This window comes from Scatophagus argus, chromosome 2, assembly GCF_020382885.2.
Source record: "Scatophagus argus isolate fScaArg1 chromosome 2, fScaArg1.pri, whole genome shotgun sequence".
Taxonomy (NCBI): domain Eukaryota; kingdom Metazoa; phylum Chordata; class Actinopteri; family Scatophagidae; genus Scatophagus; species Scatophagus argus.
This window is the reverse complement of record NC_058494.1, coordinates 11,587,880-11,606,690: the sequence shown is the minus strand read 5'-3', so window position 1 is coordinate 11,606,690 and position 18,811 is coordinate 11,587,880. Positions and strand designations below refer to the sequence as shown.

Genomic DNA, 18,811 nt, shown 5'->3' with positions numbered 1-18,811 from the left:
CAGCAACAACATGGAGAACCACTAATTTATTAGAAACCGTCTTCCTATGCTGAGACAAAAGTGCTGTTGGTAATACATTTTAATGAAGTTGCTGGTACATTCCCTCTTAATGTTGACTGCGCATCATAGTTGGATGTTTGCTGTTGTGCCTTGCAGTCTGACAGGAGCTCATAAACTTTCTCATCTTTGAAGGCTAATATAAACAAATCTTAAAACTTATATAAAATATATAAAACTGACTTTATAGCCACACTTGATGATTTTTGTAATTAATATCACACAGTACAGATTTGCTTTGATTTTAACTTTAAGCTTGTTGGAGAGCCACAGATAGATGAGAATAAATGTTGTTCTGAGTTCCCATGCTCTGTGACAGGCAAAAATAAGAAGATAATAAGAATATAAGCAGTTATAAAATTGTCTGGGAAGTGTTTATAGAGTTGGAATAACAAGTCTCTTGAACTGTCTCTTCAAAGATATTTATGCAGCGCAGGCACAAAGTAGAGACAGTGGAAAGTTTGATTATTGCTCTTTTGATGCAGCATGATGATTGATTGTTGTTATTCTTGATATGATTGTTTTTGTATGATTGATACCCCCTGCCTAATATTTAAGATAAAAAGAGCTTTAACATCAGTGACATTGAGTCCTGAAAAAAGAATCAAAGCATGTGAATGTGTAGCTAAAAAATAGTTTTGTTCAGAAGCTTATGTAGATACCAGGAAAAAAAACAAAAACAGATCAGTTTCTAATTATCTGCGCAATGACACTTTTATCATTGTGATTGTGAGGTCACTGCTGCTAAGGTATACAGTTCATGACAACAGATTAATTCATTTAGTTGATGAGGAACACCTTTTAATAGTTGATTTGTGTGATAAAAGTCACATTGTCATTAGCATTGTATGCGCATGTAAACAATGACAAGCACTCGTTCACATATATTTTGAGCTATTAACATCCAGCGTCATCAAGCCTCTCTGAGTCTCATCAGTGTATACAGTAAATGACATGCAGCAACACGAGGTATATGAAGGTAGAATCGCAGCTGCACTTACTGAAGTGAACGTCAACTATGAAATTAACTATCAAATAACTGTATTAACGAAAATGTCTTTTACTGTTTGGACACAGTTTCAATAAACACATGGTATCAACATAGTCAAAACCCAATCCAAAAAGTCCTGTTGCAGTTAGATAGTTATGAAACAAGCCTTAACAAAACATATATTGTTGTCAACCATACAGACCAGTATGTGTCATTATTTCCAGTGATTATCAGTGTTGAAGTGTAGTTGGTAGAAAGTCCCCTGGGCTGCCTGCTGATGGTATTTATACGCACTGGGATCCTAATGAACATTAACAGATCTTGAGTCTCTTTTGCTAATGGTCTGTGGCGTGTCTGTCTAAAAAGTGGTTTGATCAAGGCTTTGCTGGCAGGAGACACCGCACAAGAGTGTATGTGCTAACATGCTCTCAAGTGGGTGTGTGTGCTGCAGTGGTGGAGCATAGAGGTTGGGTGGGTGCACTGGGAGCAGCTGAATCACTTCCTTGCAAAACGTTCCCATTGGAGAAATACTAAATTGCCATTGTTACAGTGTAAACCACTGAGGCTTCAGTTACTTTTTTGTGCGAAATTCTCTTGTGTTGTCATCTGCTTAAATCTTACAATACTGAGGCATCTCTCAAATCAATATTTGATCACAGACTCTATTTCCTGCACACCACACCTACACTGCTTTTCCAAACATGCATAAAGATAAACAACAGAAACAGACAGCCATTATTGAAAGCCACTTTAAGACTTGTGACAGTCATGTGCACCCTCTTTATGTATCGTCATGTATCTATTTTTAATTGCTAGGCTAAAAACATACAGTGCATTTTTACAACAAATACATGATTGTACCTACTTAATGCCTTGTATGCTAATTTGAAATTGCATTGGTACAAGCTTGTAATATCTTTCTACAAACACCAAGCTTCTTATTTTTGTAAGACAAGTGAGTAACTGCTGTGCAGCTTTCTTTGCTGCCAGTAAGGCAAGTTTGTCATTACGATTGTTTAAAATGAAGTGTTCCTCATCCACCTTCCGTCCGCTTAGAGAAATAATGTCTGATCCTTCGCCTTTGTCATAACGTGCAGTCTTTTGCATACTGCAGCAGCTGTTTTGGAGGATAATGCACAGCCCAAGACATGCTCAGAAGGTACAGATATATTAAGAACGTACAGTAGCTATCACATGAATTAATAAAAGAGCTGACATACCTGGAAACCTAACTTGCCCTGCCATATGCATCCACTCTTGTCTGTTTACAGTCTGCACGATTTTTTGGACTGTACATATGTGAATAGTGTAAACATCTGAAGATCTGGCCTGGATAAAAATGCATTTACACTACAACCTTGGGGCTGTGAAAAACTCTTATGTTTATAAATGGATGGACCAAGTGAAGTTGATCATCCGTGCCTGAGAGCCTTTTTGAAAGCCTCTCTCTTGGCCCTGTGGCAGGATCATTTGCCAGTTTCATACCCCTCAGAATGAAAGGGAAGTACAGTCTCTGAGCTAAAATACTTTAGTCACTACTTGCTCCTCAGTGGATCTGTTTGATTAGTGTGCAGTGGGCAATTCGGAGGACACTGGACTGGGCCCGAGACAGTCAGTGTCCTAACCACACAATGACAGTTTATTTGTAATTTCAGTGCAGCAATGTTCTCCCTCCAACGTTAATTTTTGGTCTGTAAAAGCTCTTTCATTGCAGTTAACATTGCAAAGAAATCACTAGCCTTACCCTAAATAGTCTAGGCGTATAATAACTGTCTAGTCAAGACATCCACAATGCGCTGAGCTCCATTAGGCTGAACGGTCTGTTTGTTCAGTATGATGGGAACCAAAGCTAATCACAATTCCTGCTTCCTTGACCTCAAACACACACATGCACACACACATTCCACCAGTTCCTCCGAGATTTGTTTACAGCAAGTATCTGGTAGCCAGTTTAGCTCCAGCCATGCTAAGCATTACTAATAACCAGCGTATGAGAGAGTTGAAGAGTTGGAACTCCTCTTGACCCCAAATCAGCTTGATTTCACAGCTCCTGCAGGACGACAGTTTGTCCTCACCAGTGCCTGTCATCGTGCTTTAAAACTTATCCAACCCCATATGTGATAACAGTATTGAGTCTTAAAACACCTGGTTGGTTTGCATGTTTTAGGTAATTAACCATCAATTAGTTTATGTTATTTTCCCTCCCTTTACATGCAGTGCCATAACGGCATGTTTTGTTAAAGGTCCTATCAGGCAATTGTGGTGTAACAGTCCTGCATGTTAGTGCACACAAAAACACTTGAAATCGAAGCCTGAGAGGGTCTGAAGTCTAAACTTGACCTTCCATGTAACCGTGAGGTCTTAAGCTGAACCAGCAGTAGGTCTGAACCCCAGAAATAGAATGATACAGGGTACGGATAGGTCAGACTGCCTCCCTCCTTCTCCTTCTCTGTCTCTGTTTGTTATTCATTGCAGATAAACTCTTGAGATAACTCAAGGTTTTACAGGCATTGCAGCAGACGATAGGAATAAAAAATCACTCATTGAGCACTTACTAAGCAAAAAGCAATAGTTGATTATAAACTGGATAGTCATCATCTTGGCAGCATTGGCATTTATTTAACCAGCTTTGTGCTGAAAATTTGTGCCGTGATTCAGTCTCTTTAGTACAAACCAGTGAGAACAGGTAAATTATCAATGTAACATTGACATACCACTGTGATGATTGTTTGGTTTGTGGCCCAAGTGATTACTCTATAAATTGGTTATGTTATAATTAGTCTGCTGTATGTTCTACACATTTTTTGTTTGTCAGATTAGGTTAGAGATCCCTGGGTGTTCTCAATTGATGTGGGTCTATATTAAATATAAATATGAGAATCTTTCCTTCTTCCACCCTTTCCTCTTGAAGCTCTTTTGACACAACCTTCCTCTCACATTAAGCAGTACATGCTTGCTGAATTCCTGGGCTTCCAGATGTTTTGCAGCACTAGATGCCGAGGCAAAGTGTCTGTTCCTGCAGTCAATAATGAAATTCCCAAGCACATGCACATGACTGCAGACACTAAATTGTAAACACTGACAAAAGCTAACTTTTATTGAGTTTTCTGCAATCCATAACCACAGAGGAAAGGCCGCAGAAACCAGAGTTGAACATCCAAGCCCCTGTCAGCTGGCTCATTACAGTGAAAAAAGACTCTGCCAAGACTTTGGCTATTAGATAAGTTTTGAAACACATCTTGTGAAGTTCTTTTAATTATTAAACACCTGACAGATGGCCTGTGTCTGATAAGCCAATTTATTCTGGCTTTAGGAGTTTGCAACATGACCAAATGAACCAGCAGGTCATTATTTAACTTTCATTTTTTCTACCTGTTACTGTGAGGGGGAAGAGGTGGTAAACAGCACAGTCATCTTCAAGTCAGTGTGACAGCTGTGACAGAAACCCTTGTCCTGCCCTGACCTTGTAGATGTCACTCACAGCATGTGCACATGGCTATGCTAATTAACCAGCGTCTGCAAATGAACACAGCTCTGCAGTGTCCATGTGTGTTGGTCCTGTATTAACTGGGAACTCAGTTTTCTCCAGCTGTGAAAATGCAAGTGGGAAAGGTTTTTTTTTAAAATATCTCAGAGCTGTAAACTGAGTTTAGTCTCATGCTGTGTTTCTCTCTCAATGGTCCTTCCATATAAACCATGCCAATGAAACAGTACAAATACTGTCTATCTTCTTGACTTGTGATTTATTAAAGCCTTTGGCAACTGCTAAGCTTTTTCACCTCCTGTGTGAACAGCATTCACGACAACAACTGAGCAGTATAAATGCCCTCGCAGGTGACTGACAACATCCTGACACATTCACAGCATTATGAATTTTAAACACAACAATTCACACACATTTAATGTTTTGTCCTTGCTGTGTAATTGCGTTTTTATTTGTTTGTAATTATCTGTCTGCAGTAGCTTAAAGCAACTAGTTCTGATTTGTAGCAGGTTGTTCATAAAAGCCTGCTTTCTAGAGAAGCAGTTTGGTTTTCTGTGTATTAAGAAGTGGGCAAAATTGTACTGTCAGTACCTTTGTCATATTTTTTTGCATGTCAGTAATTGTACAACCAGTCCTGATTCAGGTGCAAGAAACTTCTTGACTTTCAGGGCTCTAGAGCTAATACCTGCTGACAGAGAGTACTGAACACTAAATCACACTAAATCTACTGGAGTTTAAACAGATACTATTTTGATCCTTTCAAAAAATAATTGGTCACCAAAATGTTTTACATGTTTTAATTTTATTTGTTTTGCATTGTTGTTGACTTGACACTGACATTTCCATATTTCTAAAAGTGAAGTTATTCTAATGACATACAGTAGAGACAGAATTTGGAGCCGATTGTACATTTGTATTGGCAACATAGACAAATGGTTTTGAAAAATGACTGAATGTGTCTAACACTCTTTGTACTATAAAAAAATGCTCATTTTGACACTCTTCTGTAGCAGTGGAGAATGCACACTGACTGAAGGACATCATGTACACAGTATATGTGAACCCAGTGTAGATCTCTGAGGTACACCACAGTGACTTTTTGTTGATTTGTTACAGCAACTTTCAGTGAGGACTTCAAACATCCAAAAAACTTCTAGAGGTGTTGGATCAAAGATCAAATTAGGGTCAGACACAAAAATCCCACCCAGTGGGTCCCAAAACTTTAATGGCATACCATTTTTCAGCAGGCTTTGTCAAGTCTACATTGAATGTTCAAGTAACAAGCTTCTGAATTAGCAAGGAGTTCTGCAACAGGCTTAATCATTATAGCCAAGCTTGTCCATAAAAACCGCAGGAACAAGAGCTCCCAAGGCCATGTTATCACCAGAACAACACTGTGATTGATGGCATTGGTCAGACAAAAAGGCAGCTTGGGACCTGAGAACAGTTAAAAGTGTCAGCTATTATCTTTAGCTCTGTGAGCAGACAGATGTGTTAACAGATATAACATGGGAAGGAAAACCCCCTGTGAGCTGTGGTGGCAACCTGCCCTCCCTCTCAGCATTCAGCAGCTTAGTGAAAGGCCAAGAGGAATCAGGGTGGTGATTTATATGCTAAAAATAGTAACCTCGCCTAGCCTAACATCTTGTGTCTGGATAAATGATAGCTTCATTCTGTTCTCTTCTCTTCAAAGCTTCTCTTCACCTTAGTAACGACAGGTTTTGCTTCTATTGCTGTAGGCCAAGGATATTCACTAGAGAGTAGCCTGTTGTGCTTTGGTCTGTGTGTGTGATGGGATAAAGAGATGGCTAGCTGCTGTTGATCATGTCATTTCAGCTTTGTGTTGCATACCACGATGCATTAAGCATTTCAGTAAACACACTTGTGTCCAGTCATGAATGAATGTGATGTGTGAGTGGAACACTTCTTCTAATAAAATAGAGTCTGATGTGAGCAGCATTAGGATTTCGTAGGAAAGCTAATTATAAATTAGTCAAATTAAAATTAAAAGTTGAAAGGCTATAATTACAATTAATAAGTGTGACAGAATTAGGTGACACAATGACACAGACTGCCTGGCTTGGTTTTAACACTTTGTCAGGGTGTCATTAGTACTGTGTGTGTGTGTGTGTGTGTGTGTGTTAATGCAGACAGAGGGTACTGTCATTTAAATTTCAACTTGTTTGTACAGTTATAGTCTCTATTAGAAACCATGTCACCCACTTCTGAATGCCAACTTACCCTATCAGTCAGTTTAGCTATTTCTTTGATAGACTCAGGGCAAATTAATAACCGTAGGTGCAGCTAATGATTTTATAGTTTTCTTTCTGAAGCAAAGATTTGGGGTCAAACAAAACCATCCTACTGTGCTTTTCTAAATTCACCTGCATGCTTATGTCTGTGTGTATAGTAATGCATATAGACACAGGCACAGGGTAACCACTGTAGAAGGTGACTCAAAAACCGGTGCATGCCACCTTCATTTCAAATGTCACCTCCCAGTGAGGGATGATGGGTAAAAGAGGGATGAGTGTATTTGGTGAGGGAATGAATACAATAAGGGGAAGAGAGAATTTGTCTCACGCTGAGTAAGGAAATTATTCACCTTCAAGTATCACTGTTGTAGAACCTTATTCTCAGTCCTGAAGGGAACAGATGGGGCAAAAAAGAGATCTGAATGAAGGATATAATAAAGTGATAGTCATGGGTTTCATTTCTCTTTCTCTCTCTCTCTCTGTCTCTCTGGCAGCAAATGTCACACCAGGGGTATCTCTTTCGAGTCTGTGGGAGGCAGCTGGACTGTATTGGTTATCCAGCCTCTTTGATGACTACTGCACTTGGGTCAATTCATATTCTTCCATGCAATAAAAAGTTGAAAGGTTGCTTCTTCACTGCCTGCAGCTGATTTCAAGGAAGCTGTAATGCGTAAACGCTTCAGAATAGACAGCTACCTTTGTCCTGTTATAAGTGAAATGAGAACTGCATCAGTTCAAAGACTGATAAGCTATCAGAATCTTTTACTCAAAGACTCCAACCTAACTTCCCCAGCTAGATATTTGTAGAAAACCCATTTCTTGGCCATGTACATGCATGACTAGGTTTCTGATTGGTTTTCACATGTGGAACACAAGAGTGCATGAAAAGACTTCAGACAGGGAAGATATTGCTGAGATAGCTAGACAGCAAGATGAAGGGAAAGTTACATGCTCATATTCATAATTCCATGCAAAGTTCGACAAGAGCTGAAGCAAAACAGCAAGTTAAACCTAAAAGAGTAACTAAACCCCAGTATGGGGGAAATGGGGTGGTTGGTGACGTAAGCTGCTCCCGAAACATCACCTGCTTCCAGCTCAGCCACTCACAGAATTGAGTTGTAATTGCTGGGTTTCGACCTGTCAGTCAGTCAGTCAGGGTCAGTCGCTATGCATATTTATAACACAAAACAGAAAATTCAAATATTTTCCACTAGAATGTCAAGATTTGCACCTGAATCAATCAGTAACCCTACCAAATACCAATTTAAATTGATTTTCAACAGACAGAAGCGATTTAGGGGTTTAGTTGCTCTTTAATGTCTAGAAGTCGATGTCCATTACTCAACAGCTGACCATTTGTAAAATTCAAACACGTATGGAAAGAAGCAGCATATTGTTCCCCTGCTACAATTAAAATAATTAGCAACAGCTTCCAAAGTAAGGCCAGTGTATAGGGAAGCAAGTTACTACATTGCAAATAAAGGTGTTGCCCAATAACCTGGTTTATTGTGTGTATGTAAACCTGTGAACTTTGTTCTATAAACACCTATACACATTTTTAGTGCCTTACAAGTGTATCAACAGGCAGCTTTCACAGGCTGACTTTTTCAGTGTACCCTTCCCTGTCAGGAGTTTCACCTTATTATTAGCATGGCCTTTATATTTACGCTACATTTTGAGATTGGATAGACTTTGGGCTATTGTAATTGTGTGAGTGGGGGGAGGGAGGGATTAAATGGAGGGAGAAACAGAGAGGAACTGACCACTTAAACTTGTATTATGCCTTAAGTGGCTCCATGTTCATAGCTTCAGTTGCTCAAATCAGGTGGTTATGTCAGAGAAGAACGCTTGTCTTCCTCTCTGTCTGCACCCTCAAAATCTCCTGGAATCCAAGGTATACCACACGTCAAGAGAATGTGTTGGTGATATAACATTGAACATACACAAGTTGCAAGATTTAGAATATTTTAACATATTTTGCAGAATGCTGTTTGCTAGTTTCCAAGCCTTAGTTACCAGAATTCATCATGCAAATTCAGAAATCTTTCATTTTGTGTTTAAGTTCGATCTTGTTCTGTCCTAAATGTGTTATGTAGCACCAGTGTGTACTATCTTCACAGTCCATATGGTGTTGGCATGTCCTGCCAGTTATACCTGTTAACTGTGTTAGCCTAGTTATGTTGTAATAATTCATGTGCTGTTTGCATGCACTGTTCTAGAAAGCACTCTAAAATAACTGGATTCATGGATTCACTAGTAATGCCCAGTTTTAATATTCTTTTTAATGATAATCTGCATGTTTTTTTTCTTGCAGTAGGTCTAATACTGTCCACTCTGCTGCTCTAATTGCATATATTTCATGTATATTATGTATAAATACATAACTGACCAGATGCAAGAAGCGCAGTGTATTAACTTCTGGTCTGGTCAACAAGTCATTTTTTCCTCTTAAGTGAAATTGATTTAAATGTAGCTGCAGTGTTATTTTAGTCACTTTAGTTGGATTATTTTTTTGTATTTTCACTTTTATTGAAATAATCAAAGTATTATTATACAATGTCCCTGGGTGTTTTGAATCCAAGAAATCTGCTGTTACATTGCATGCATGTTAATGAATGTCAGTATTCCAAGACACAAGGTCACATCGTGTGATGATGTTTGCTTTGGGCAAACAGTGGCCATGCAGTTATGGTGTTGAAGCATTTTGTGTTTTTGTTAAGTTGTGAAATGGCGGATTCCCTGTCGGTTTTTAAAATACGATTCTGTTTATTGTTTGTTGGACTTTTTATGATGGAATTTTAAAATTAATCTATTTATCTATTAATTTATATATTTACAAACAAGGTAAGAATTTTGGAGCCTCATTGTGGCTCAGGGTGGAGGTAGACCCTGGTCTTTGCCCTCCCCACTGCCTCGTCTGCTGGGAAGCCCCTGCTCAGCTTCACCCTGCCAAGCTGTTCATTAGCAGGAGCTGGTTGGCGTCCTGTTTGCTAATTAAACTGGATTGGAGAGCCTGGCTAATTAGCCAACATCACTGTGCCTGACCCCCCATGTGTCTGTTTTCATCAGTATCTCCTGGTTGCCTTCCATCTTTTGATCAGCCTTCTGCCCAGGATCTGTTTTTGATCTGTGGCCTCACATGCAAATCTACCTGGGATTACTGCAGGGCAAATGCACAACTAAATTCATGGATTAATTTAAGGAAATTTTGTTCTGAAGTTATTGAAATATAACACACACAATTACAAAAACATACACACAATTTTTAATTCTTTTTTTTTTGTAAATAAAAAGACAGTTTAGAGTGAGCCGTTATTGACTGCTGTAGGACACCTGTGTTGACTCAAACTGTGTTGTCAAATAAGAAGAATAAAGGGTAACCACTGCTGCGTGTGCTGCAAGGGAAGGAGACTCAGAGAGAATCAGACCAAAGAAAAAGGTGGATAAACTTAGTTTACTTTGTTATGAAGAACCAAGGAGGAGGAAATCTGTTCTACTGCCTCAGATTGGAGGAAATCATTTGAAATATTTAACGTCTCTTTTTGATCCTCATCCACATCATAGTCATCATCAGTAATGGTTATCATCAATATATTTAATATAAAATATGGTGATTGTTTACTCACCTTTTACTAAAAGATTGTCTCTTTATTCAGTGTTGTCAACTTGTCAATTAGAATTTAGGCAAAATATATCCCTTTTTTTCTATTGTTCAGCCTGACACAGAGCAGTTTATTCCAGTTGGTTTAGAAATCCATGCTGTACTTAATGTTTCTGTATTTTTCAGAGAATCCTTCTTTGTAACAGCTGGATACTCTGTATGCTGTTGCACTCCTGCCAGCACAAACTATTCAGGGTATAATTGTTTGTTGGATTATGTAGAAAACACAGAGATAAATAAAGATAGCATTCTGTTCAGTTATGCTACATGAACTGCTCCCTGTCTGTGCATGTAACATCTGGGACATCCTGTTGACTCGCATATTACCAGTAACCAAAGGGTAGCCTCCTCCAGTCAACATGTAACACCCCCTGGCTTTGTTTTACCATGATGGCCTCATAGTGTTGAGCCTAGCGATTGAGTTCATTGTTGCTTTTGGCATAACACTCTGCTTCCCCTGCTATTCTGGAAGGGCATCTCCACCCAGTCTGTCTTGAATTTCCTATTAAGACCCAATTAGGCTGCAATAAGGGATAGAAAGCCACAGGAGTAAACGATGCCATCCCACAGCTCACAGAAAGGATGTTAATGGACAACCGTTGTGCTCAATGACATGACGCTGGATAAACTCCTTTACAGGTTTCATTTTCTGTGCATTACAGTGTGCCCTAGTGAATCTTTCCAGGGCACCTTGTAGGTCAGTCAGAGCGGACAGTTTACATACCTGCCAGGCTGGATGTTGACATGAATTAATTTTGAGAGGTCATCTCTCAGTAGTAGAGCATCAGAAAATGCTTTAATTGCTAGAACGATTAATAATTATTTAGTAATTAATGCATTTTAAACATTAATCCACGCTCCAACTTTTTCAGATGTACTAACTTTTAGCCAATTCAAGAGGGCAAGTGTCTGTTTTCCTGATCTGTAGCAGTGATTGACCGCTTCCCTTATCATGCCATTTCTCAAAGCTGAAGGAAATGGACTTACTGATTCACCACCTTGGTTAGCCTGTTGTCTTTCTGTCTTTGAGTATTTTCCATTATCTGGGGACATTTTAGCCATGTTTCACATATCATGAGCTGATGTGACAGTTGATAAAAATACATGATCCATCTGCAGCTGAATGTTGCTCTTAGTCGCCATCACTCATTCATGCCGTAGATGGAGGAAACAAAGCAAAGCAGGGGGGCAAACAAGAGGATAATCCTTCAGGATCAGCTGTGTGTGGGTGGACATGAGTAAGTGCAGCTGGCACAGCCTCTCTCTCTCTCTCTCTCTCTTCCTATCTTTCTACTGTCTCTCTGCCTCTCTCTTATTCTTGTCTGTTCTCAGCTAACTCACTGACTGCTGGCCTGTGCACAGTGTGGTCAGGCCTGCTAATTGAACAATATGCACTGGATGTGCAGTATAATTTGGACATTTATTCTGCATAGGGGTTACCGAGCTGCTACAGGCATAGGAGTATTTAAGACTTGCTGTCAAAACTATATCATACATGTTTTGTTTCATACCCCAGTTAATTGAAGTCTGTTCCTGGTGTTCTATACCTTATTATTTAAATGTATGCATGTGACATGCATAAATGCTTCTTAATGAACAGTGTGTCAGTAATTATACACCGCAGAAGTAATGCATGAATTAGTTACTGTCCTTTTTAAATTATTATAATTATTTATGTGAATCAGAACAGGCAGCTGAAATGTAATAACAACAGCTCTATGTCCAGATCAGAGCATACACCTGAAGGACTGAAGGCCAGAAAGAAAATGTCTTTCTCTTTGTCCTATAAGGGTGTAAAGCCTGTAGACTGATAGCCGGGGAAATGGCAGATTGCACACAAGATCTGAGGAGCCTGAACAAGTTTCTGGCGCATTAGTCCAGAGGCCAGTGTCAAACTGACTGAAATGGCAGTGAAACAGCAGCACTGATTACGGTGGCGCCTCACCGCGTGATTCTGTCAGCTCTCACTGAGATATATGACATGCTGCTCCCCTTTCTGGTCATTTATTTCCCCTGGGTCAAACTCTTTTCATTCATTCCTCATTTGAGACTGTATTTCTCAAGATAAAACCCTAACAGGAAAGACATTCTTGGCACTGCTGCTTTTTCCCCCCACTCAGAATAATTCTCTGTCTCAGTCTCAATCTTGGAAGAATGAAACTGATCTGTTTCCAGAGAATACAAAGCCAGGTGTTCTTCCAAATGGATACAGAGGAGGGAAGAATTTAGACTAGCCTGCATAATGTTCTGAATGCAAATCCACTTAAACAGGTTCAGACTCTGGAAGAGATTTACAGTACAGCGCAATCTGAGAATGAGCAGGAAAGCGCTTTGAAGGAGCACTTGGAAAAGTGGCAGTCATCCAGTTCCCACTCCAGGAGAGAGCACCTCATAAGCTGCAGGCTCACCGCATGAAATGCATGAATCAATGTATGCATGTGACAGACTACACTGTATAAAGGAAGTGCTGCCATGGCATTTTAATTGATTTGTGCAGAGTAACAGTTTCGTGCCCTGATCGCCATCGTTTACATTTTCAGATTCTTCTTTAAGAACATAAGCTACGTGGTATCAAGTGTGATATAATGAAAATATTTAAATAAATTATTTCAATTGTAACAACAATATCTCATCAATCAATTTTAGAACAAACTGTTAGCCGCAAAAACAAAAAAGAAGAGTAACTCGATGGCTGAAGGTTACTTTGGAACAACTTGAGTTTCTTCATCTGCACAACCTGCACCTTTTAATTTAGAATTAAAACGGTCACACTCCTGGTACCTGGAGTTAATCGTGCTGTATGTTGGCACTGGGTTATTCAGTTTTTTTTATTTACTCAGTATACAAAAGAATAAAACCGGATGATTAACGTTAAGCATTAACTTGTTTAACGGATCACATTAAAAAAATAGGCTTTAGTTAACACCCACAGACTTAATGTTGAGTTTGCACCAGTGCCATTTGTTTAGTTTTATACCATATTTTATTGAGCTGTAAATGTTCTGCAGAGACAAACACAGTGCCAAGTGAAATGCACTCAGCTCTTGAATGTTACATTATAATTTTGGCGCCGAATTGAACCGTCTGCTGGAATGCTGATGAAGAGAATTGCTGAAGTGTCACACTGTATTATCTTCAGCTGAAGTCACACTGCTGGTTCTGTTCAATCCACTGAAACGTCCCTTCATCTGTTAACAGGTTATATTTCAGTTCTGCTTTATCTCCTCCTCTACCTGTTTTGACTGTATATAAATATTTCTTCTCGTGCTAGATATTCAATTATTTGAGTATTCAAATAATAATAATGGTGAAAAACACAGGAGATGCATTTACTTGACAGGGGGAAGGAAGGAAGTTGCCTGCAAATACAGGATCTGTGTTCAGGATTGACACAGGCATCGGTGATATAGGTGAGGTGAGGTGCCTGTGCAGAGCCCAAAGGAAGTCAAAGACAACACCCACCGCAGCCTGTTCACCCTGCTGGGAAAAGATGCAGAAGTATCCGCTGATGTTTACCACCAGAGTACTGAGCAGGTTTTTTACCGCAGGCTCCTGAACTCATCCTCTGCAGTCCACCAGGAAATGTTTTGGTTTGTGACCTCATTTTTGGTTAATTGGCAACTCTACATTGTCCCTAGGTGTGAGTGTGTGTGTGTGTGTGTGTCAGCCCTGTAATTGGCTGGTGCACAGAACAGATAATAGACAGATAATATCTATATACACATGTGGGAATGGCTTACAGTCTGCATTAATTGCATGAGTAACACTCCATGTTCTAGATTAAAATATATATTTATTGTAATGTAATAGTCTGAAAAATCTGAATTAAAACTCTAAACCCTCCATATTTATTTTAATTTGGGACACTTGATTAACTTGTTTGATAGGATTAATTTTACACTGTCGAGAGATAATCATGCAGCTTGACTGTGATTTTGTTCCCTTTGTGCATCAGCTGTGTGAGTAACTCTTCTAAGACATACACAGCTGTGAAAGAAGAGGTTCCAGCCTGTTTCACATCCTGTAAAATGCTTACCTAAGCATCATTAAAAGCAGAATTAACACTCTGGAGGGACGGGCGTTAAAAAATTAGCCATCGATGTCAGTAGCTATCTCACATTTGTTGTAGGCATTTCATCTTGCGACAGACAACTCGTTCCCCAATCTGCTTAGAAGACTGCCTACATGCTGTAGAGGCATACCTGTTTCTGATGTTACAACAGCTTGTTTTTTGGGCCTTGCTGTATGAATTATCCGGTGCCTATCTTTAATACGATTAATGCATTACAGTGTACGACCTGCAACATCTGAATGGCAAGTGAATCTCTTTTCCTTGTATTTGGACCTCCAGTTGATAAGACACACAAATTACACACGAATATGTAAATACGTTTTGATAATGCGTGAGAGGAGACCATGAACTCACTGAGTGAGTTCAGAACAGAAGGTATGTTGCCGCAAGATATGGTAAATAAAAAAAGAGGATGGAGGACTGGACTTTGTCCTACATGTGGGAAATTACTTCAGCATAGCAGAAGCCAACAAGAAGCGTCTCATCTTTACAAAGACACGATTCAGCCTCCTTTCTTACACAGTCTTACACTCAATGCGGTGTTATGCGCCGCAATAAACTGTAATGTTTTTCACAGTAACTGACTAACATGATATTTATGTGGAGAACCTGGAGCAATAAACTGCGATATTATGAAGGCCAGTGATGAATGAAAAGCTGTGATGGCTTTGGTGACTGTTTACACATACGTATGTTCACAAACCTTTTACTGAATGGCCCAAAGGGCAACAACATGAGATGAGCGTCTCATTTATACAGTTGCACATATTCTCCAAGAAATTTATTCCAGCTGTTATGGAGTAATGCAATTTAAGAAGCACTGTTGTTTTCAACATGTTAATAACAGAATTTTTAATTGTGTCTGTTTCTATTTTACTCATTGTTTGGGTAGGTTTTTAAGTGTGTAATAGCCTTATTCTGTGCACTTAGATGAGTATAGCTTTTAAAATAAACCATGTAGTTATAATAGTGAACTGAACTGTACTTCTTGCTTTGGTGCTCTCTAATTTAATGTTATGCTTATTGATTCACTGATGTGGTCGAGGAAGATGGACAGACAACCCGGAAACGATGGTTTAATAAAAGACTGTTATAGTCTGATGGGCCACCACTTCAGGTTGTATAAGAAAAAAACATAAGTGGTGATTGCGGTCATGTTGGTAATCAGCAAGGCAATTGTCCTGTGATGCAGTGGGTTGATTTCAACTTCTATTTTTCTTTCTGCAGCATGTCAGAGGGTAAAGGACGCAGTTGTATTTGGCTAAAGTCAGCTTTTTCAGGATAGATGTTTTGAAATTATGGTCTTATGGTGAATCCCTTAAATATCCAACATTTTAACTTTCAGAAAAACTTGATTTTTTAAAAATACAAAACATCATGAACATCACGTGTCCAGGGATGCACCCACTTTCATCTGATTGACAATTCTCTTGCATTTTAGCTGCCAGATTTAGATTTTCTTTTGTTCTTGCATAACAGTTTTTAAATGTAACATGCAATAAACATATAAATAACATAAATCAGTAAACAAAAACACAAACTAAACATTAAAGCACTAGCTCAGTTTGTTCTGTGCTGAGACCCGAAGACCCAACTTTTCATCACTTTTCACACTGCAAGTCTCTTTCCAATTTTAAGTCAGTACATTATCGTTTTGCCCTTCTGGTTTTCAGTGTGTTTAGGTTATAAAAAGAATGTGTTCTTTTGGCTTTAACTAACTGCCAGTTGGTTTACTGTCACAGTCATTTAGTTAATGCAGGTTTTTTTTCCATCTCTTCTTCTCTTTTGATTCCACCAGGATCCTAGAACGAAGCACAAGTTTAAGATCCACACCTATGGAAGCCCCACCTTCTGCGACCACTGTGGCTCTCTGCTGTATGGCCTCATCCACCAGGGCATGAAGTGTGACAGTGAGTTTAATTTCTGCAACTTCTCATTCAGTAGTTATTAGATTTAAAAATGAACAATTTATTATTTTAATACATTTTATTTGAATTACATCTAAAAAAAAAAAGATATCTGTACAGTAATCTCAATGAGTCCATGCTTAATGAGTAGCATAAGTATCAATTTATATTGTATATTCTGTGTATCAACTGGTGAAGTTCCTGAAGTCGAAGCTCAAACGGGAAAAATAAATTCTGTGCTGTTCTGTAATGCAGGTCAATGAGGCAGACATGTGGCCTGCATAGGAAAATAATGGTTTGCTGTAAGTGGCTCAGCACACATTATGTTCTGTTCTAGTGCCACTTAATCGACAGCCGTATCCCGAAAAAAAAAAAATAGCCTGTTGTTCCTCTTCACAGAATATCATAGGACTGTGAATTTCTAGACCTCCTTGACTTTCACTCATTAAAATCTCACATGGTCTATTTTCAGTCTGCGGCTATGTTCCATGCACCATGAATAAGTCTGCTATCAAAGCTTTACCAAGTCTTTATTAATATCCCTCCCTCTCTCTTCTTCCGTTTAATCTTGTGTCAGTGGATTAGGCTGAATGCCTTAATGAGCTCCTAAATACATTATCCTCCACCTGCTACAGACTGCCAGTTATGCCTAATGATACCTCCAGGGTGTACATAAATAGAGATGTGGAGCGGCAAATTATTTTGGCACATCAATTGCACCTCTGATCACACCACAATAGGCTTGTGCTGTAATATTTTTAAGCCCTGGTGAGCCACAGTGAGACACAAAAACTGAATTAAGGTAGCAGCACAGCCATTTGTAAAATTATCCCTCACCTACTGACCTGATGACATGATGATGTAACCAGTGGTAGCTGTTCTCAATCCATGAAATTTTGGTTCAGCTGGCTGACAGGCATGTCATGTATGCATGACATCACAGGGCTGAATCTGGGTCATAACCTTGTTATCTCATCTTTTCTCATACACGGCTTTCAGAAATAAAGAAACCTCTTTGATATTGTTCCAAACATGTATGATCCATGGAATGAAATTGAAATATGCCCTTATGTAGATTAAGTAAATCTAGCAGCTTACTGGATTAGAGCACTAAGCTATAGGAGACTGCTTCTCTGAATATTTTTTTTTTAATATCATGACTCATTATTAGAGCTATAGATCACAGCTGTTTTAATTAAAAAAAATGTTAAACATACATAAATACTTGAAAATCTAATATAATTAACAGAGAAATCATTTGATTATTAGAACATTAAAACAGCATCAGTTTTGATCTTTTCTGACAAAGCGCTGATATTTTCTTTGATTTGATTCGGACCAAACACATGAAGCTCATGCTTATCTGTATCATCATGATGTCTGTGGTCTTCTTTTCTCCCTGCCCCTGCAGCCTGCGATATGAATGTCCATAAGCAGTGTGTTATGAACGTGCCCAGCCTGTGTGGAACTGATCACACTGAAAGGAGGGGCCGTGTTTACCTGAAGTGTGAGGTCGGCGCGGACAAGCTGCAGGTCACAGGTAGGCCTCGTAACCCCCCTGCTCTCTGATAGCACACGCTGAATTGAACGGCCTTAAAGATTCAGTGTGTGCCACGTGTGTTCACTTCAGATGACTGATGAAGACTCGTGTTTATGTGTGTCAGTGGGTGTGGGAGATAACAGACACTATTGTTATGTTTATCAATCCTGAAACTGGATCAGTTTTGACACTTTGTCCCTTTCTGTCGATAAACCATGAATGTCTGATTCCACTCATTGCACATTCACTCACTATCCCCTGCTGCCATTAACCCAAATTGAACCTCTCTCGCCATTAACCCCGTCTTAACGCTATCCACTTGTGATGCAGTGAATCTACCTGGTATCTGCATGGCTGACCAGGTATCAGTATGCTGCAAAGACTATTCCCTTTTGGTGCACAGATCGATACTGCCTCTTCTGCTAAACATTCTCCTGTAAGAAACGATTCACAGTTAAGACACACTTGGAAGGCAGGCCCAGTCCGGAGATATAGTCCTGCAGTGGTGTGTGGTCTGCTGCGTGGGCCTCATGTTGTTACTCTTTTTAAACAGTCACGATTTGCTCTGTGTTATCTGGAGTTTCTGATGTAACTGAATTGTGTTCGCAAAGGAAATTGATCGCTTGATGTATTAATTTGTGTCTCATCAGAATTACACAAAGGCAGGATCTGAGTGCTGTGCTAGTGAGCAGGGTCACGGCTTCACAGTCATCTGCCTGGCCATTATCCTTCAGAAGGTTATTCTGCATGATTGTATCCCTGGCTATTCCTGCCATTTTAATTACTGATGGCTGGTTTCAAAGGAACACCTGGTCTTTGCCTACCAAGCTCAGAAGAAGGTATA

At 39.3% G+C, this 18,811-nt stretch overlaps 1 protein-coding gene across 1 annotated transcript in view; it reads left to right on the top strand.

Moving 5' to 3' along the window:
- The window catches only part of prkcaa (protein kinase C, alpha, a), a 133,467-nt gene that overhangs the window by 56,203 nt on the left and 58,453 nt on the right, over positions 1–18,811 (top strand). The window contains exons 4-5 of the mRNA XM_046409037.1: positions 16,319–16,430; positions 17,839–17,967. Of these exons, the coding sequence (XP_046264993.1) occupies positions 16,319–16,430; positions 17,839–17,967 (241 nt within the window). The remainder of the gene's footprint in view (positions 1–16,318; positions 16,431–17,838; positions 17,968–18,811) is intronic.